We start from the raw sequence: 22,572 nt of genomic DNA, 5'->3' as shown, positions 1-22,572 counted from the left end.
CTCTACAAATATACCAAGGAATTATCCAACACCTTCACAGACCGAAATTACCCTCCCAACCTTTTACATAAGCAGATCTTCCTTGCCTTGTCTTGTCTTGTCTCTCCTGTCACCTACCACATCTCACTCCCACACTGTCCAGGCACAAAGGAGCACTCCCCTTGTGACTCCATATCACCCAGCATTAAAGAAACTGAATCACATACTCTACCAGTGTTTCTGCTACTTCTTGTTGTGCCCTGAAATGAGGAATTTCGTACTCACTATCCTTCCCAACCCTCCCACTGCAGTGTTTTGCCACCCACCAGACCTACACAATATCCCTGTCCTTCGCACTTCCAACCTAGCTTCCAACCCCTTGCCTCATGGCTCATATGCTTGAACAGACCTAGATTGTAGACCTATCCCATTCATCCTCCCACCACCACCTAATCCAGTCAAGCTACAGGCACTCCTACATCATCAAAGGCAAGGCTACCTGTGAAAGCAGTCATGTGAACAACAAACTTAGCTGCAATCATGGTGCTGCTTTCTATGTGAGCATGCCAACAAACAGGCTGTCTGTCCGCATGAATAGCCACTGACCAACTGTGGCGAAGAGAAAGCTGGATCACCCAGTTGCTGAACATGCTGCCCAACACAATGTATGTCACTTCAACATAGTTTTCTATTCAGCCAATGCAGCCACTAGTCCTTTTTTCCTTCTCTCCCCCCCCCCCCCCCCCCCAAGTAAACCTTCTGACTGCACCTAGCACCCCTACACTGACACCACCACATCCCTTCATGCTCCCACAAGCAGCACTACACTTTCTTCCACCCACAGGCTGCTATCCCAGCCCCTCACCTGCCCCATGCTGCCTCATTACCCCACCACCCACATCAGATTGCTTTTCTCATCACGTGCAGCATCAGGCCGCAGTCCAGGAGGGGGGATACACTTTCATAATATTATTGTTATTCCATCCTAGACTTTCCATTGTTTAAATACCACAATATTAATTTTTAACTATCAAGCATGAAGTACAAATAGATGTGTAAAAATGTTGTCAGCAGCAGTGCTGCTACTCCCATAAGCTTGGTTGTAAATTTCACAAATGGAGGTTTGACTATACGAAATGGTGAGGGAGTGTTTTAGAACAGTTCCTCTAGAATAGCTTGCCATATAAAAATTTGTTTTAAATTTCTGCTTAGTATTACCTCATTCTATTTATAGGTTCAATAAAAGGTGTTAACATGTTTCATAAGTACCTCAAAACTATACAGCCTTGTGTACTGTAACTTAACTTTCCATGAATACCTGCTTGTGTTGAGAAAGCTTCAAAATACTGCTTACTGAAAAATCAATGAATATAATTTCCTTACATACTTTTTTCCCTTCCTAATGTAAGTTGTACTTCCTACATTATCTTCCATCTGATATACAAAAATTATAGTGTGAGCTATAGCCTTCCACATCCAGCATTCGAACTACAGTGGTTAAAATATGCTATGGACATATCAAGATTGCCCTTCATCTACCCAACTCCAAAGTTAATTAATTTTCTTTTTCTACTTCCTTACTGGAGCAGTAAATTTAGTTTAACCTCCTCCTTTACCTCCCAAATTCCAGACTAAAAACTTTAATTTTTATTAACTCCTTTTAATACTGATAGTCTGAACTTGCAGTCTGGCCTAAGAAGGGTGTAGACTTTACGCAAGTGACAACAGTGTCACTAACAAGTTTCCATTTCAGTCCAGACAACATGCCCTTCCCTGTCCTGCTAAGTTATATATATCATGATTAAAAATCCAATCTGTCAATAGCATCAACAGGAATCAACTGGAGCTGATCATAAGATCATAAACACCTCAAAATTGGAACAAGCTCATATATACGATTTAAAAGCCACTAAGGTTGTGTATATTTCAACATGAAACTTTGTCATTTTTATTTTCTTCCATGCGTTTAGGGCTTTGGTGGCACTAGAGTTACACTTTCCATTAAATCTGAAATTTTCCAATGGATTAAAAGTTCCATGCATAATAGTCAACATGACATGTATACTTGCTGCGTCAAAATTATAAAACAAGAATAATGCCATTTGGGACTTGCAGATTGCTGAAGGCCATTCATATAGAATAATATTGGTAACTATTTTTTAAGGGGCAGAATTTTTCTATGAAATGTAAATGTTTGGCACACAGATCACCACCACCATAGCCATCTTGATGAGGATAATGAGGGAATTGAGAAGAAGGAAGGGTGAAGCTTTATACTAGCAAATTTCCACATGTACAAGAGGCTTATTAGCCCATCTCATGCACGGTTCACTACCAAAGATGAGAATAACCACTACACTTTAACCAATACCTGTGTTAACCTCATGTCATTCATTTCTCTCCAATTCACTTTTACCGATCTATTGCTCTAATCTGTCAGGTCTTTACAGCTCTGTTATTTACAAATTTGTTGGTTAACCATTGTACATAAAAATATAACACAAGGAACCTGAAAATGTCAAATTATTTTCTTTTACTTAAACAATTTGCCTGTTAATATAAATTCACCTCCAATTTCATTTACAGATAATCCCATAGTGTTAATTGGAAGAAAAAACACAATGTTAGAACAATTAAGTCCAACTGAACTCCAAATTGTTAATAGAAAATCAGGAACAGCAAATTAAGGACAACCCCCCCCCAAACTTCTAGGGACGTACCTGACCAAAACCCAATCATGGGCCTCACAATAACTATTCCGCAAATAACCTAATGTTCAGTGCTCACAATATGTTTACTATCCAACTCAATAAACATGAGCACAAGGAAGGTTGCTCCTATTTTGGATAATCTGTGAGGGTTTTTTTTCTTTCCTTTTTTTTTCTCTGAGGGGTGAGGGGGAGGGGGGGCGATGATGCAAGTAATATCTGGAAGAATGAATTTTAAAAAGTGCAGAGCATAACATAATGACAACTGATATTAATTACTGAGAAATCAGAAAGTACCAGCAAACCCCCTCTGTACAATTATGAATTATGGTTCAAGATCCAAAACTGAAAGTAATAAGAAAATATTCCCCACATACAACAAGGATTAACACATATGAAAGTTATATAATGAAACTGTACATTACATACATGTGAAAATTTAAGACAAATGAAAGTGAAAAAGTACCCACTGTATAGAATTAATAACACACTAGAAGACACTATGCCATGTAAAATGCAAAAATGCTGTATGTCCTTACAGGAATTTCTATACAGTAATGTAATACACCAAAATTTTATGATACAGTCTTGTTTAGTGTAAATCAATTATTTTCATTTGTACTGTACACAATGGGGCAAGAGAATTCTGATTCTGGTCCATTGCACTTTCATTGAAAAGTGTGTGTGTGTGTGTGTGTGTGTGTGTGTGTGTGTGTGTGTGTGTGTGTGTGTGTGTGTGACAGAGAGAGAGAGAGAGAGAGAGAGAGAGAGAGAGAGAGAGAGAGTATTAATTGCACTGACTAACTGTTCCACTGGTTCGTCGTAGAGTATTTTATACATCATGAATGAAAACCTACACGACACTAGTGTAATAATCTATAGTATTTATTATTTGAGTCTTTTCATTCATAAGAATATTAATTGCACATTTGCAAGGTTCATCTGAAAAGTAATGGAATTCCATAAAAACTATTTTATTGATCAGAAAGGTAAAATGCATCAAAATAGGGACCTTCCACATCAGTTGCCGGCAGGATTTCCAAGCACTCTAGGTATCCTGAAAGGCCTAGATTGGAATATCCATTAGGACACATGTAAAGAGCAACTTTCAAGTTGTTGGTCATCTTGAAAAGCTGTCCTTTCCATGATGTCATAACTCATCACAGATTACAAAATAGTCCAAAAGGTAGAATCCTTTAAAGTCAGAGCTAGGAGGCAAACACTCATTCTACAGTCAGAGATTAAAAGTTCACACACATAAGTGATACAGTCTTTACTTTTCAACACTGAAGAGCATCCAGACACTTCATTGTCATCACCACCCTAGCCTTCCAAAAATGCCTTGTGCCACTGAAACAACTGACTTTACAGACATTCATTCCCAAATTCCTACTACTCAATCATGAGAAATATTTCAGCAGCAGACTTTCCAAGTTTCACACAGAATTTGACTGTATGCCATTGTTCAGGTGAACACGACATCACGACTGGAACCAGACCACCAAACAAGAGATTCACATAGGGATATGTCTTGACTCTCCAAGAGCTATCAGGAAACTGGTTTTGGTCGCACTGGGAAGCTATCCCAGGTGAGCAGACCATGCTCTGACTAGCAGGAGTGTCAGAACAGAGATGGTGACATTACTTTCTGAGCAAATCTTTTATTACACGTGACATTGGCACACTATCTGGATGATATTTAGATATACCAAAATAACCTTAAGATCCGAGAGTACAATATAAATTATATTTTCTTACCATCAAAGTGGAAGAAGTGGTTGTTTGGCTGTCTCCTTGTGGCAGGAGTGTTATCAGGAGGAACAAGTTCCATCTGGTTGCGACTACCGCCATCAGATGGACCCTGTATGCTCAAAGCCAGTCTGCATGTTGGACATGAAGTATCTTGCTCCAGCCATGACTGCAAACAAGAACTGGAAAAGAGAACACCATTTAAAATCACTTCATTCCAGGTTTCTTCTTTTTTATGAAGAAGAATATGCTGTTTAAATCAAAAATTCTGCTTCATAAAGAAAACAGATTACCACCACATCAGAAGAAATAGATAGTTCACAAAACAAGTTAGGTCAGATACCAAAGATATGCTCCAAATCTTCTAGAGGAGTGAATACTTAATATTCATTTTCTCAGTCATTTGTTATTTTAGTAAACGAAGTTAATATGCAATACGTTAACTGGTGTATTATTTGTCAACACAAATAAGTTTATATTTTGTAATGTTTTTAGTCAATTTGCGGTAATGCTAATGTTACAACTAATGTTTGCTTCATAACCCCCATTCAAACCCACGAAAGTCCACAAATGAGGTTGTGTGTGTGCCTGCAATGAAGTTTGTTTATGAGAGTCATATGGAAGTTTTTGGAAAGGTTATGTAAACTTAACCAATATTATGAAAATATTCCCTCTCACATTGTGCACACTGCAAGCAACCAAGTTTCCTGCTATGTCTCCCCAGGACATTTTTCCAATTTATTTTCATAAACAAAGACAGCTACTTTTGGGAATCAATGCAATGTACTCAAAGTCTATCATTCACTCCACAAAAGTTAAAAATAGAGCAAGACAAAATCTCGCCTGCATGATGGCCACAATAGCCTTATGGTCTAATAACTCTATAGGTTAAAATGATTTGGGGAAACAATGGAAGCTCTAAACCAGGATGGCTAGGCAGATCATGAATCTTCAACCTCTCAAATCTGAGACCAGTATCTTCACAACTGCTCTACTTCATTCGCTTAACACCTAGCGCACAGTGCTCTAATGCTTACATTATTCTCATACATGTAAATGGTTGATGTGGGATGTTTTCATAATCAATTGGGAGATATATATTTTCACCAACAGCTATGTTTTTAGAGAAGCATTTTGAACAGACAAAAAGAGAAGGAATTCAGAGACAAAGTTCTGAAGAAAACTAATAACCATACTAAAGAAATGTTATGATAAGAGACCGGATTATATGCATCATGAAAACCTTAAAATATGCATGAAAAATGCTTAAAAATGCATGAAAAGTGTCAAAATATTCGAGATCAAATAATAAAAAAAAAAACATGGTAGTTACTTCTTGCATTATATCTCAAAGACGAACCTGTGCATGTCAATTACTAGGAAGAGCCACACAAAAAAAAAAAATCAGTACAGCCACGAAAAATCTGTACATTTAGAACACTGGTATCTTTTTTGAATACTTTCTGGTAGAGGTTAGGAAGGGGGCCTTTCTGGAATTATCTTCTAAAAATTTGCAAAATGGGACGCATACCATGTTTCAGGAATTGTTCCTTCTTTGCCATTGTTGTCGGTAACAATGCAATAAGCACACGCAATGCGAGTGAGTCGCAGCGAAACAATTGATATGTACAGGACCAACTTTCAGATATATCGCAAGCAGAAGGGCATGCTCAAAAACTCCATAATATTTTATTTAAAAAGCAATACACAATCATGAATTTCTTTGAACATTAACATTTCAATTAATGCTATTGAACGAATGCATCATGTACAATTTATTTTACATTTTTCTACAACTGTAAACAAACGACCTAGAACTGTTAAAATTTTTGGTAGTAAGAATGTGTCTTTGACCACTCAAAACATTTTTATAAGTAGAAACGGGCTGTTCTACATCAACTGAGGTAATTGGGCAGTATTCGAACTTGTGTGCTATGTTGACTTATTTTTTCTGGTAAAAGTTCACCCATCCCATTAACAAAACTATCAATTTGGCACATGGGTTCAAAGCCTGCATTATTGTTTAAAATGTTTTCTAACTTTTCTTTAAGTTTTCTTGGGAATACTTCCAGCAATGAGGAGTTCACTAGAATAATTTTATTCATTAACTGAATAGATTCATTCAGACCAAACCTTTGATCTCAAGCTTTTTAATACTTGCAGATATATCGGAAAAACGAGTGCTAATCACAGCAATGTCTTTTTTTAATACCGGAATAACTAAAAGCTTCCTCGCACTGGCAAACTGCAAGCCTCTGCACTATCAAAGTCATTTACTACTCCTCTAATGGCCTCGAAATGTTCATTGTAAAACAACACAGCTTCGACCCACATATCTCAATGAGTTACCACTGGTTCAGGAGGTATAGGCATATTTGGTAGTTTTTCTTTGTAGGTAATGATGCGAGCAGAAGCCTTTAGAAACACTTGCTTCGTGGACGAAATAAGTTTATTTACATTCACAAACATGGAAAGTACTTCTTCAGCAAGGCGATGTACTCCATAAGCATAACATGCCACATGAATCAGATTGGGATAAAATACTCTCAGGACTTTTCCTGCTTTGATCATATAGGGAACAGCATCTGAAATAAACACAAACACCCTTTATCTGCATAAGATTCTGGAAATATTTTTCTAATACCCTCATTCACAAATCTGGCGATCATAGAACGATTTACTTTTTCAAGTTCTTTGCAGGTCACTAAATAGGAAGAATAAGGCTCTTCTTTTAAGGCACCAACAATTAAATTTGCAATTTAACACCACAAGTGTCTGAAGTTTTGTCAACTGAAATCCAGATAAGGCTGTCCTCGAGTTCATTGCATATTTCTTCCAGAACATTCATGTAAATTGTCAGTAAATAATTTTCATGCGATGTGGATTCATCTGATATATTTTGACTGAAGAAATATCTGCACAGGAAGCGTGTGAGGATAGTGTTTGTAAGTTTGTGAAGAGTAATATTGCTTGCAATGAATGCTTCACGTAGATCCATGTTAAACTGACTGGTTTGGTTACCTTTGGACAAATCTCTGCTACTGCAACATGCTGCTGTCAGAACTTAGTGTCATGTTCCTTTGTCTCTGCATTCCTGCGATATGAAGACTTGTCTTGTCATGCTGGTCTAGTTTATTTCTAATTCTAAGATCAACCCTCCTCCTCTCTATATACAAAACACAATCATTCATGATCATTTAATTGTTATTAAATGTTGTTAAAGACTGAAGTGATTTCCACAATAGTGTGTGTATTATTGTGAATTGTGTTTTATTCATCTCATGATGTACATTTGCAATCCATTTGGTTTGCGTACAGGAACATGTCAAAAATTTATAACACATTTACAATGATTTTTACATTAATAAATAATAGCACTACAATAAATAATAACACTATAAGAATATTTCTTGTAATGTGTAACACATTGTGTCCAGCTCAAATTTCCAATTTGTCCAGCATGAATTCATCCACTGAGTAATAACACTTTATATAGCTTTCTTTTAAGTGAACCTAAATTCATCTGCATCAACCTGTTCCTTTTGACTTATTACAAATTTTCATTCCCATGTATTGAGGTCCCTGGGCATAGTCTGACATGGTGGGTGGGAAGCATAAAATTTCCTGTTTCTAGTATCATGTGAATGGACAAAATGGTTTCCCTCAAATAATTCATGTCTGGTGTACAAAAATATAATAGTCTCTTACATGTATAATGATAGCAGAGTTAATATTTTAGGTTTCTAAATAATGGTCGACATAGTTCTTTGTGATTTGCAGTGCACATATTTCTATTTATTTATTTATTTATTTTTATTATCTGCAGTATGTTCGTCTAGTTACCCCAAAAAACAATACCATACCTAATAATGGATTTGAAGTAGCTTATATATGCTACTTTTCATATGTCCATGTCAGTTGCAGTTGATAATATTTCCAATGCAAATGCAAAGCTGCTCAGCTCGTTTCCCAGGTATTCAATGTGTGCCTGCCAGCTCAAATTTTTATCTACATTTAAAACTAAGAATTTGACTGAGTCAACTTCTTCTATATCTTGGTTGTTGTGTATCATCTTAATCTGCTCACATTTTGACTGTTTGGTTTTGAACTGCATCACCTGAGTCTTAAGATATGTTTAAATTCAACCCATTTAGCTGGAACCAAGTTTCTAAGGTACTGAGGGTACTGATCACAAATTTGGGAATTTTTTCCAAATCTTGATCTTCAACTAAGACAGAAGTATCACCTGCGAACAGAACTGATGGGGAGCTGATATTTAATGGTAAGTCATTTGACTTTCAGGGAAAAGAGAAACAACAACAGACTAAAGGAAGTAGAGGCAGCAGACAGTAAAATGATAGTGAACCCCAAGAAATAATTAGAAGAATATACAGAATGGCTATACGCTGCAGACAGCCGACCAACTGAAGAAGAGCTTGGGATAGAAGAAGAAGAAGAAGAAGAAGAAGAAGAAGATAATGTTGCAGATTATGATAAAGGAAATGCAATACTAACTAGTGGGACTGAAGGAGATGAAACATGGAAAGGCATTGGCAATTAATGAGACTCTTGCGGGAGAACAGCAAAAAGTGTGAGGAACCTAGAACAGTGAGCCCGATATCGCATGCAGTCAAAATCTTGCTGAGGACGCTCGACAGAAGGCTATATGGAAAGCTGAATTGCATAATAGGAGATGAACAATTTGGTTTCAGGTGAGGAGTGGGAACTAGAGATGCAATTGGGCTACTCAGAGTGATAGGGGAGAGGTACATGGAGTGTTCGTTGATCTTGAGAAGGCTTTTGACTGTGTCAGATGGGACAAACTGATGGAAATCCTAAGGAAACATGGAGTTGACTGGTGGGATAGACAGCTAATTAGAAATTTATATTTGAACCAGGGAGCAAGAGTAAGAATAGGAGGTGTGATGAGTGAAGAAATTGAACTGGAAAGAGGTGTAAGACAAGGTGGTTGTTTATTACTAACACTGTTCAATATCTATCTGGAGTAAATTCTTAATGAAAGCTTTGATGGAAGGAGAAGAGTTTGTATAGGGGGTCAGAGAGTGGAGTGTGTAAGATTTGCAGATGATGTTGTGACGGCAGAGTGTGCAAGAGAGGTGGAATAAATGTTAGATGATCTAGACAGCAGAGTGTGCAAGAGAGGTGGAATAAATGTTAGATGATCTAAACACAAAATTACAAGAATATGGAATGAAGATTAACAAGAAGAAAATGAGAAGTGTAGTAATTGGAGGAATGGGGAGAAAATGCCGTACGAAAATAGGGGGAGAGGAAATAGAGCAAATGAATAACTACAATTACTTGGGAAGTGTGATAATGGATGACATGTATTGGTCAACAGAAATTAGGAAAAGAATTGCAATGACAAAAGAAGGATTCAAGAGGAAAGAGAAATTCCTTTGCGGACCACTAAACAAAGACCTGAGGAAAAGACTGGCCAAATGTTACATCTGGAGTGTTGCACAGTATGGTGAGGAGACCTGGACATTGAGGAAGGAAGATGAAAGAAGATTGGAGGCACTCGAGATGTGGATATGGAGAAGAATGGAAAAAGTGAAATGGGAAGACCGAATAAGGAATTAAGAAGTATTAAGAAGAGTTGGAGAAGAAAGAAACATGCTGAAAGTTATCAGAAAGAGAAAACTGAACTGGATTGGACATTGTTTGAGGAGGGACTGTTCATCGAAGGAAGGAATAGAAGGAATGGTGGAGGGAAAAGGGGGGGAACAGGAAAAAGAAGATATCAAATGCTGGACAATATAAAAGGAGACAAATATTCAGAAATGAAAAGACTGGTTATGGACAGACAAAAGTGGAAGAGGCTTAACCTGTGACAAGACCTGCCGTAAGTCAGAACAACATGCTGCTGCTGCTGCTGCTGCTAATAATAATCAGAAAAATAATATGTGCCATTTGAAGAGATGCTAACTCTTTGCTTTCAGTTGGATAGTAGGATTTAAGCCATTGTAGGGCACTGCCGCTAATGCCGTATTTTTCGAGTTTGTGAACAAGCAATGCATGGTTTACGGAATCAAACGCCTTTGTGAGGTTGCAGAAAATCCCTGCCACCTTATTTCTCTTATCTAATGATGTGCTTATTTTCTCAAGGAAACTATTTACTGCATCTATGGTATTTTTCCCCTGCTGAAAACAAAATTGACTGTTTAGAATAACAGAATATTTTGTAATGAAGTTTTGAATTTCTACAACAGCAAATTTTTCAAATATTTTAGATGGGTCTGGGAGACTCTAGATAGGACGATAATTTCCCACAATCTCTCTTGTTCCCTTCTTGAAGAGTGGTTGACTTCGGCATATTTCAGTACCTCTGGGAAACAGCGCACTTCAAAACACTGATTTATTATTTGAGCTAGTGGGTTTGCAATTCTATTGTGTACTACTTTAATAACTTGGGTGGGTATTCCATCCAAACTGCAAATTTTTTTTCTTAATGTCGGAATAGCATTTTCTTCATCCTACACAGAAACTGTTAAGAATTTTGTAAGGTTTTCAGAGTTTTCACTTTGTTGTGATAATCTGTTACATCTACACCAGACGTTGCTACATTTACGAAGAATTCATTAAAGTACTCTGGTATTTGAGTTGGATTTACAATATTATTTCCTTCAGTGTCAATTTTTGAAATTTCTTGGTTACACGTCTTAACACCTAACTCAGATTTAATGACTGACAACACAGCCTTTGTCTTATTTTTATGATTTAAAATTAGCCCGTTATTTGCCAGTTGTTTTGCTGCCCTGACAACTCTTTCAAATATGGTTTTAAGGAGCAACATATTTAATGAAATCAATATCCTTACTTATTTTAGATCTCTGTGCAGTTGCCTTTTCCTTACACTGCAAATTTTTATGCCCTGGGTAATCCACTTTACTTTATTTATTATTTTATTGCTACAGGGTCTAGGTGGAAATGTTTCATTAAATACACCAAGAAAACTATTTAGGAATATCTCAAAGTTTTCATCATTTGAGTTTCAATGATCAAAAGGCCATGTTTTCTCTTTTAGCTTCTCACTAAAATGTCAGCAAGTTTCCTTTGCTAAAGTTCCTGCTCATATGGGATCTCATATGTGAATTGTTACTGTCTGTCTGTGGCATCTTAATGAACAATGCACAATGATCTGAAATACCTAGTCTAGACAAAATTTATACACATATTCATGTAGATAACTAGTTAGAACATCATCAGTACATGTTGCTGATTCCTATTTTCCCTGGTAGATTCAAAAAATTCAGTTTGAAACCATATTTCTTTACTAGGTCGGTGAATCTTGAAGCGTGACTACTATCACATGTGATATCAATATTAAAATCGGCAGCTATTACAATTTTTTTTTCTTTTTTTTCCTACAAAGGTCTTCTAGCATAATTTGAAGCTTAGATAAGAATAGTTCTGTTGTTAAAATCCCAGGAATTCTGTATATTGAGATTATTATAACATTTGATAGTGAGTCTACTATTTCTACACGACAGCTCTCAAACACACATTCTTCATTTAAATAATTAAAACAGTTTCTGGTCTCATAATTTACATCACTATGTATAAGTATACATGAGCCTCTATGTGACTTCTTTCTTCTGCAAAATCTACTTCCTAATCTGATGTTTCCTATTTTGTTTAGAATTTTAATTGTGCCCTCAGTAAACCGGTGCTCATTTAAACAAACAACTCTAATATTTGCACACTCTGACAGAATGATTTCCAATTCATCTACTTTGAAGCTTTTATTGTTTGAAGCATCATCAGTGTTTAAACCATTTATATTCCATTGAATAACATATCTACTTTGATTATTAGATATGGGCTTTAGCACATTTCTTGCCAGATAATGGTCTGGTTTTGTCTTTCTTATGCTACACAGGTTTTTTCACCTTCACCATTACTTATCAGTTTCCCTTATTTTTTATGACCTGGCAAGTATCTATGAACATCTTACAGAATATTTTTGAGCCCAGCTAATTCAGATGTAGACCATCTCTGGCAAGACACTTCGCACTTATAAATTTGTTGGGATCAATGAAAATGACTCTTAGTTTATTGCACTGTTCTTTACTATTGCCATTTATTCTCTGCACATACTGTCACTCACCGATCTCCTGTACACAATGCCACTTATTATTATTCTGGGATTTGAGCAGAGTCTTCTGGACATTCAGATGAGGTTCCTTGTGTGGTTTACAATTTTAGTCAACGATAATCATAGACAAACTGTATCTCTGGATGACGGGTGGTTCAATTATGAAATATTACAAAGCGTAAATTGTGACTTTAAAGGCTATTTAACATTTTACTTCCAATCGGATAGCAATAATACAAAATCAGAAACATTAATTATTATTATTATGAAAGCTCGAAATTTAGTCACCATTACAGTGTACAGTGAAGATGTTGTCTGGCATATACAGTAGAACAACATCAATATCTTACATCAGAGAAGTCGACGACATATCGATGGAGGGCGACTACACCCTCCCTTAAAGTGACTTCTAAAAGCCCCATTCACAAATAAAATGAAAAACTAAGTCATCCACTGAGGGAAAGTCTTCTAATACCAGGAGTAGTGAGTCAGGGAGATTAAGAGTCCACCGCAGGGTGAGCAGGTTGGGACACTCCAGCAAAATGTGAACCACCATTAAATGGGAGTCTCAACCACACTGGGGTGGGTCCTCGGTACTGAGGAGATGACCACAAGTCAGCCAAATATGGTTGATGCAGGAGAGTCCTTGTGAGAGGCCTGCATGGAGGACCTCCACAGATTTGTAGTCTCCTTTATCACTCGTAGTTAGTTTGGTGGAGTCTTGTAGTTAGTTTGGTGGAGTCAAGAGTGAGCCATTCCATATTCCAGGTATCTGAAACTTAACAGCGTAATACCAGTCTGTTTCTGGAATACCGATCTCAAGAATCGTTTTACTGTTCGTCAGTTTGACCAGGCTATCAACAAGTTCATTCCTTGGGACCCCGATGGGGCCCAGGGTCCATACAAAGGTCACTGAGCATCCACACTGTTGAAGGGCATACAGGTAATCCTGAATAGCAATAACCATGGGGTGGCAAGGGTAACATTGGTTGAAAGCATGGAAACTGCTCAAGGAGTCACTGCAGATAAGAAAGGACCCCACCTGTGTAAGAACAGATATGCTCAAGAGCACGAGAGACAGCTACCAACTCCGCAGGGAAACACTACAGCTATCTGGCAAGGAGTGAAGTTCAGTATGTCCCCTGTGAGTATAAGCAAAACCTACATAGCCAGCAACCATCGAGCCACCAGCATAGACTACTTCTGAATCCCGTTACACACCAAGGATGGATAAAAATTTGTGGCAGAGAGCCTTGGGACATACTGAGTCTTTCGACCTTGTGATACATCAAGATGAAACTGTGGTCGAGGGATGCACCATAGAGGTTCCTCTCCAGGGGAGAGGTGGAAGAGGAAACAACTGAAGTTCAAGAGGAAAGACTGGATGAAGACTGCAATTGTAATCCCTGATCTGGGCTGCCATTGCATTACCATGTTGAGAAAGAAGGGATAGTAGTTTGGATGCATAGGGGAGATGCACCCAGCGTGTGTAGTATAACTGACAAGCTGTTGTTGGTACCTGATCCACAATAGAGGGACCCAAGCCTCCATGAGTAAGATTTTTCACAGGGCTAGTTCCAAAGGAAGGCTTGGGTCACAAGTTGAACCCCGCAGAGGTGTATCGGATCAAGTATCCGCAGTGCTGAGGGTGATGCTGAATTGTATGACAGACTCCCATAACCGAGGCAGGATTGTATCAGGACTTTGTAAAGCTGCAGAAAGATTGTACAATCTGCACCCCTGCTGGTGGTACTCTGGCAGCGAAGTCTATTAAGATGCAGCCAGCACTTTTGCTTAAGCTGGCAAAGATGGGGAATTCACATCAACCATGAATCAATGATCAGTCCTAAAAAGCGGTAAGTCTCCACCACAGATCAACAAGATAAAGTTCTGGTTGTAGGTGGACAGTGTGATGTCAATGGAAGTGCAGGACACAAGTCTTGGTGGCTGAAAACCATAAATCATGCCTTGTAATCAATGTTCAGTGACACCCATATTAGAGGAGCAATAGTAGAGGCAAAAGTCATCAGCATACAAGGATGGTTGGTTGGTCGATTGGGGTTGAAGGGACCAAACAGCAAGGTCATCAACCCTTTGTTTCAAAGGTGGTCCATTCGGACCGACGTACAATTCAGAAGAGTCTTAACGATAAAAGGAAAAAGGCTAAAAAATGTAAAAGTGCAGTTGTGTTGTCAATGGTAAAAACGAAAGGAGGGAAGTCAGTAAGTAGGCAAACCCAAGGCAGGAAATATCCCACCTTTCATGCTGTACAGGCAAGACCGCCTGGTATTCAAAAGCGTTCAACCGCTAGATCGTAAAAGGGCATACTGTAAAAGGAGACTAACCAAATCTAAAAAGCAATAAAAACAGAGTAAAAGGGAGAAAAAGAGGATCTTGGCCAGAGAGGGGAATCAGGAATCTCCAAAAACAGCTTACAGTGTGAGACACCCCAGCCCTCACCGGCCTGCCCCTACTCCAGAGGGATGTTAAAAACTTTACAACTGAAAATAATAACCACTTTCACGGAGGAAACTGAGAACCAGTTCAACCATCCGCGAATCGTTCGCCAACATTAAAGGTAAAGTGCAGGAAGTCTGTACTTAGTACGCAGAGCCAAAAGAAGGGGGCATTCCACCAAAACGTGGGCTACTGACTGGAAGGCTCCACAACCACAAAGTGGGGGTGGCTCTTTACGCAAAAGAAAACCATGTGTCAGCCTGGTATGGCCGATGCGAAGACGACACAGGGTGGTTGAGTCCTTTCGGGAGAGGCGTAAGGAAGAAAGCCACGGGACAGGTGTCATCTTAATCACACGAAGTTTATTAGTCAAGGACGTAGCCTCCCAGGAGTTGGCCCATGATTGTGCGAAGTGGGATTTGATATGAAGCCACAAATCCACTGCAGGAGGGGTTACAGGGAAAAGGAGGGGGGGGGGGAGGGGAGGGGTGTAAGTGACTGCTCCCTCAGCCAAACGGTCAGCAAGCTCATTACCTGGGATACCCACATGGCCAGAGACCCAAAGGAAGTCAACAGAACAAGCAGCATGGTGAAATTCAGCAAGATGGTCATGGATGGCCGAGACCAAGGGAGGGTGGGGAAAACACCAGTCAAGAGCCTGAAGGCTACGCATTGAGTTCGTACACAACAAAACGTGGTTGAGTTGGGACTGTTTAATAAAGGTAAGGGCCTAAGAAAATGCCATCAATTCAGCAGTAAACACCCCACATGCAGTTGGCAGGAGATGATTTTCCATGCCAACAAAGGATGTGAAGGCATATCCCACACGATCAGCAGATTTAGAGCCATCGGTGCAAAAAACAACAGCATCCCAGAACTCCCATAAAATGCGGCAGAAAAAACAATGGTACACCATCGAGGAATGGAATCTTTCGGACCTCGGCAGACATTCATCTCAATTCGGGGTCGAGGAACTAACGAAGGAGGGGTGTTGGGGAGGGAAGGTGGGAGACAGGACATAGAAGGAAGCTAAAAATCACAGCGAAGAGAACCCAAAGTGGAGCCCAACCGGTAAACCCGCCCGAGGGTGGGAATCAGGTGGGCGACGTCCTTGGTCTGGGAACAGGACAGAATTGGAAGGATGACTGGGAGAGAAATGGACAGCGATTGCATAAGAAACAAGAAGCCAGGACCACTGAACAGAAAGGGGGGATCCCAGCCTCACTCAACCAGGAGACTATCAACAGGGCTAGTAGGGAAGGCACCGGTGATCAAACTGATACCACGATGGTGGACCAAATCCAGGAGGCGCAGTGTAGAAGAAGCAGTGAACCATAATCTTGACAACCGTAGTCCAAGCGAAACAGCACTAAAGGTTGATAAGGTGGAGAAGAGTGGAACAATCCGCACCCCAGGAGGTGTGGGCAAGGAAGCGAAGGACACTGAGTTTACGGAAAGATCCTATATTCAGAAGTCTGACGTGAGGCAGCCAAGTGAGCTTGTTGCCAAAAAGAAGACCAAGAGAACGAAACTGGGACCACAGGTAATCGCTGTGCATCGAGATAGAGCTTCAGATCGGGGTGGACCATAGTACGGCTACAGAAGTGGGCCACCCACAATTTTAAAGGAGATAACTGAAATTCGTGAGAGAGGGTCCATGGAGAGGCATGCCGTATAGCACCCTGGAGCTGCCGCTCTGCAGAGGCAATCTAAGAGGAACTAACCCAAATGCAGAAATCATCCACATACAGAGCAGGGGTGACCAAAGGACCAATGAAACAAGAACTGGTGGATAAAAATCGGGAGTGAGCCCCGAAGACCACACTCCTGAAGTGTAAGAAAGATATGATGGCACTAAGCCACGTCATAGGCATATGAAGGTCGAAAAATACTGCAACCAAATGGCAGCACTGGGAAAAAGCCTGCCGAACTGCAGATTCCAAGCGAAGTAAATGATCGATCGGAGACCATCCCTCTCGGAAGCCACAATGGTAAGGGTACAATAGATCCAGAGACTCGAGGACTCAATTGAGCCAACGGGCTACCATCCATTCAAGTAACATGCAAACAACGTTTGTCAGACTAATTGGCTGATAGCTTTCGACAAACAGGGGGTTCTTACCAGGCTTAAGGACGGGAACCATGATGCTATCCCTCCATTGAGAAGGGAAGTCACCCTGGAGCCAAATAGGGTTAAACACCTGGACAAGGTGTTGCCGTTGTGGAGTACTGAGCTGTTGAAGCAATTGGTTATGAATTGAGTCTGGGCCAGGGGCCGTATCACGAGAAGAAGAAAGTGTGGAAAGAAGTTCCCATTCAGTAAAAGGTTTGTTGTAAGATTCTGACTGACAAGGTGTAAAACAGAATGCAGAAGCTTTGGCTCAATGTTTCTGGTGAAGGAAAGCAGCCGGATAGGAGGTCGACGATGATGCTGTTGCAAAATGGGTTGCAAGATGTTCCACAAGAATCAATGGGTCCATGCAAAGGCCATCCGGGACGTGAAGGCCTGGGAAGGTAGACTGCTGATGGCAACCTCGGAGAGAGCAGTGTAGCCCATACCCATGACATAGGGACAGTAGAACCGAGGGAAGATACAAAGCATTCCCAACACATCCGTTTGCTCCATTTGATTAAGTAACGGTCTTTGGCGCAAAGGTGTTTAAAGTTAATAAGATTGGCAACGGATGGGTGCCTCTTAAGGTTCTGCAAAGCTCGACGGCGATCACAGATGGCAATGGCAATGTCCGTACTTTACCACGGGGCTTACCGGTGGCAAAATAGTCCAGATGAGCATAGGATAGCAAGGCTAGCTGCGTGAACAATCGCGTCAAGACACGTCACGTAGGATGTCATCAATACAACCCAACAAAGAGGGAGAAAAAACGACCCGTGCAGTATATAGAGGCCAATCGGCATGTTGGAAAAACCAACGAGGTAACGTGTCCATTGGGAAGTGGGAAGGGAGCGAAAGAATCAATGGGAAGTGGTCACTACTGCAAAGGTCGTCACGTGGCGACCAGTGTAATGAAGGAAGGAGGGAAGGAGGGAGGGAGAAGAAAGAGAACGATCAATGGCAGAAAAGGTACCATGACCGGCAATGAAATTAGTAGGAGAGCCATCATTAAGAAGGCACAAGTCGTGGTCTGCAAGAAACTGGTCTATGAGAAGACCCCGACTAGGTGGAAATGCACTGCCCCACAAGGGATGATGAGCATTAAAATCCCTGAGAAGTAAGAAGGGAGATGGAAGTTACTGAAGAAGGACAGTTAACGCAGTAGGTGTAACAATCCTGTCAGAAGGGAAATAAAGATTGCAAACTGTGACCCCAGAGTTCAGGTGGACCCTAACAGCAACCATTTCCAATGTAGTTTGAAGAGGAATCCACGTGCTAGCAACGTCCATACAGACCAACATACAAACTCCACCAGAGGTCCATAGGAGACCGACCCGATTTCGGCAGGAAGCAGTGTACCCATGGCGGTCGGTGAGCGATTATCAGTAAAATGAGATTCCTGTAGAACCACACAAGCTGCAGAGTAAGACGAAATAAGGGATTTCAACTCCTGAAGGTGACTGTAATATCCATTACAACTCCTTTGGGTAACCACAGAATGATGGTTCAAATTTGGGGTGAACAGGCTAAGCCAGTCATGCCGCCGGGTCACTATCTGTAACAGACAAGGAGGGGGCAACATCCATGAACAGGTTGCGAAGGTGGGAATGGGACCGCTGGCGACACCAGAGACTCCTTGCCCCGGGACTTATGTTTCTTCTTCCTTTCTGTTTGAGATCAAGGAGGGCTGTGCTACAAAAAGGAGCCATCTGCAGCAAGATCTGGAACAGAAGGAGAGGGGCGACCTGGGGGCCCACAGACCATGGTTCTCGTGGTTGTCGTGTGGCAGCAGACCTTTGGCCTGGAAGGTGCCTGGAAGGGGAGTCCCGGGTGGGGCACCCTTGACAGGCAGATGCCGAAGAAGTGGGAAACTTATCTGGCTGGGGAGTGGGAGCGGCACCCGGAGGGGAGGGTATGGGAACCGCAGGGGAGGGGCGGAGGAGAGAGGTGCGGGACTGGGGTAAGGAAGGGAAAGGAAGTGGTGAAGAAGTAACTAAAGCATAGCTTGACATCACTAACACAGGATGAAGACGTGCGCACTTCCTACGAGCCTCAGCTTAGGTTAGACGATCAAGGGACTTATACTCCTGTATCTTCTTTTCGTTCTTATGAACCGGGCAATCTGGTGACTGTCGAGGAATGTCGACAATTAACACACACAGGAGGGGGAACAAACAGGAACTCCTCAAATAGAGAGGACATCCACAGTCACCACGGAGAAGGGTCTGCAAACAACTGGAAGATGTGTCCAAAACGCAACCACTGAAAACATCTCACAGGTGGTGGGAAGTATGGTTTCACGTCACAGGGAGGGTATACCCTTCAAAGACCAGGACAAAGTCACCAGTATCAACGTGATTGTCCTTCAGGCCCTTCTGAACATGCCGAACAAGTGATCACCCCGCCATCCTACATTGTCCCTAAGTTCCTCTTCAGTTTGAAGGATGAGGTCTCTGTGAAAAATCACACCTTGAACCATGTTCAAAGATGGGTGGGGGGTAATGGACACAGAAATTGTGCCAGGATGGTTACAGGCATGAAGGGCCGCAGACTGGGCAGCTGAAGCAATTTTGACCAACAACGAACCCGACCGCATCTTGCTCAGAGAGTCCACTTCACCAAACTTGTCCTCAATGTGTTCCACAAAAAATAAACGTTTGATATTGGTGAAAGGATCCCCATCAGTCCTGGTGCAAACCAGATAGCGGGGGAAAGGTTTCACCCCTAGTCAACGAGCCTGACCCTCCTCCCAGGGGTAGCCATGGAAAGGAAAGCCGAAGGGGCAGAAGAAGCATCACAAAAAGAATCCTTGTTGTTCAAAGAGACGGCCATAGAAGAACAGCTGGAGTTCTGGATTCGTATGCGTTTATGATCTGCATAGCGGCCATCCTGATACCACCCACTATGATCAGGGACTCTCCCCACGGGTGCCACCCAGCCACAGCAAGAGCCATCTTGCACAGTGGCCAGTGCCGGGAGTTCTGATGCTCCAGGATGACAAGCAACCATTCCTAGGCTTAGATGAGGAGGTCACAGCTCAGGCATCAGAAGTACGATCCCTGTGTGTTCAGGGGGCTCAACCTAAAGGGTATATAGCAACCCCACCACATGGGCTGGCTACCATGGATCCGAGCATCATAGGACGACATAAAGGAAAAGATGGAAGGACGACGAGGGCACATGCTGGAGACATTAGATAAGGTGCTCTTCCCTAAATAGCTTACACTACAGAATAGAAATTTAGTAATGGTTTCACAAAGCATCGGTAGATCATCACCTTGACCTTCTCAAGCAATGAATCACCCTCAAAGGCCAAGATGAACACACTGGTAGTGACCCTGTTGTCCTTTGGCCCCCTATTCATGGCAACGAAGTATACATTTCATCGCTTTAAGTTGGCACATAGCTAATTATCATATTGCAGTAGCAGGTCTCTGTGGAAAATGATGCCCTGAACCAAATTTAGACTGATATGGGAAATGACAGTCACTAGTATGTCCTCCAGCTTATTACAAACGAGCAGAGCCTGTGATTGAGCACGTTTTTTTGACCAAAATCGACCCACTTTTCAGTTTAGAGATGGCTACCACATTCACAAACTTGTCTTCCAAATTCTCTACAAAGAATAAAGGATTTGTGGCCAAGAAGGAATCACAATTAGTCTTTATACAAACCAAGTATTGGGGGGGGGGGGGGGGGGAGTAGTGCTCAGCTTGCTGCTTAGCCCTACATTTCTCCCGTGACATAGCCAGGGAATTGAACATTTTCAGCTTCATTTGTGGCTCGTCCACCATGGTGCCACCCACTCCAAAACAGAGGCTCCCCCCCATGGGTGCCACCCAGCTCCAGCAACAGCTATCTCGCTGTTGCTCGGTGCCCCAATCATAATGGGCACATATTCCATGGCATACAAGGTGGGCTTTTAGCTTGGGCACCAACAGTGTGATCCTTGTGTGGTCAGAGGACTACACTACTGGGACATGATGACCCCACGCTCCCACCACAATGGGATGGCTACAGTGCTGGATTTTCAGTGTATTGCCTTGTTAAAGGGAAGGGTGCACAGATGAAAAGGCACAAAGGTGGAATATACACTGCACTGGGCAACCTTCACTGCACAATCTGCACTTCGGGTGAATTTTGAAAATTGGTGGCAGGTCAAACCCAACAACGGGGACCATGTGTTTATTCACTGGAAAGTTGTGGAATACCCCAGAAGTGGAAACTCTATTCCCAGTTATAAACGAGGTCCAAGCAGGGTCTGCACCCAGAAAACCATCCAACGGAGAGGCAGGATAGTGGAGGTACAAGCTTGCAGCACAGAAAGGAAGCAATACTGCGAAGGAAGGGGCCCTGTGGTAGCTGAGCACGTACTCACAAAAGAGTTGTGAGCTCCCTGGGGGCACAGGGATTTTGACGTTTTTTTCACTAACATATAGACTGATTCACAAGAAAGTTTTGTGTATGCCACTACAAGTCATCCAGCTCCAGATAGAGATATCCGTGCCAAGGCAGGGCAGGTCACAAGAGATCCATACTCAGAATACCCTGAAAGATGAATGTGTGGGCATGTTGACTTCCAACATTTGAACAAACAGTGCCTTTCGGACTTTCTGCAACACACATAAATTCAACTGTCTACAGTAAAAAAACTATTACAGTGTTCAAACATCATTGATTTGAAAGTATGTAGGATGTAATAAGGAGAGTAACTGAATTTTACAAAATACATCAATTACTAACTTGTGAAAGAGATGAGAACATGGCAGACGCCTTGCAGATTCCATCTTCTCCCAGCAGATTGCACAGTTGTCAGAATTTTCGGCAAGCTCTTCTGGTGTTGCCATAGGATAGCTACAAAAATTAACAAACATTTTCAGCGTTAGTTCAGCAATGACCACACTTATATTATGTAAAATAATATAGCAAAGGCTTTTTTCTTCAATGGGAAAAAGTCTTACTTCGTGAAGGATGGCGAGATTTTCATGACAGACAAGAGTTCCAAAGCACAATAATTTAATAACTACACATATTTTCTGTGAATTTTATTTTTACAGCACAAGTTTTTTCAGACAAATTTTAGCACTCAGAAGCATAGAGAAACAACGGGACTTATTTTGAAAGTTCATTACATGTCTACAGTTAGAATGGAGCACATTTGAATCCAACCCATTCATGTGAGTGTGTGAACTTTCTTGGAGTGGGACGACTGTTAGAAAAAACAATTAGACCTGTGACTTTTTCTCTCCTTATATTTTTCTTAACAGTTCTGTGAACTTTTTTTTCTTCAAATTGCTACACTGTGTTATTGATACAAAAGCACTTAAGACTGAGGAGAGAGAGATTCACTGCCTTGCAAATGTTGATGCAGCACAGGAAAGTTACATTAAAATTAAAGTTTTACACACAAAAAATGTGCATCAGATTCACAAGAGATTGCAACACGC

General features: G+C 41.1%; 1 protein-coding gene across 2 annotated transcripts in view; it reads right to left on the bottom strand.

Moving 5' to 3' along the window:
* The window catches only part of LOC124797980 (E3 ubiquitin-protein ligase AMFR-like), a 331,734-nt gene that overhangs the window by 17,378 nt on the left and 291,784 nt on the right, over positions 1-22,572 (bottom strand). For both annotated transcript variants that reach the window (XM_047261156.1, XM_047261157.1), the window contains exons 5-6: positions 21,869-21,979; positions 4,446-4,618 (exon numbers count right to left, since the gene is read on the bottom strand). In XM_047261156.1, coding sequence (XP_047117112.1) covers positions 4,446-4,618; positions 21,869-21,979 — 284 coding nt within the window. The remainder of the gene's footprint in view (positions 1-4,445; positions 4,619-21,868; positions 21,980-22,572) is intronic.

Source organism: Schistocerca piceifrons, chromosome 5 (genome assembly GCF_021461385.2).
Source record: "Schistocerca piceifrons isolate TAMUIC-IGC-003096 chromosome 5, iqSchPice1.1, whole genome shotgun sequence".
Classification (NCBI taxonomy): Eukaryota; Metazoa; Arthropoda; class Insecta; order Orthoptera; family Acrididae; genus Schistocerca; species Schistocerca piceifrons.
This window is presented reverse-complemented; position numbering and strand designations above follow the sequence as displayed.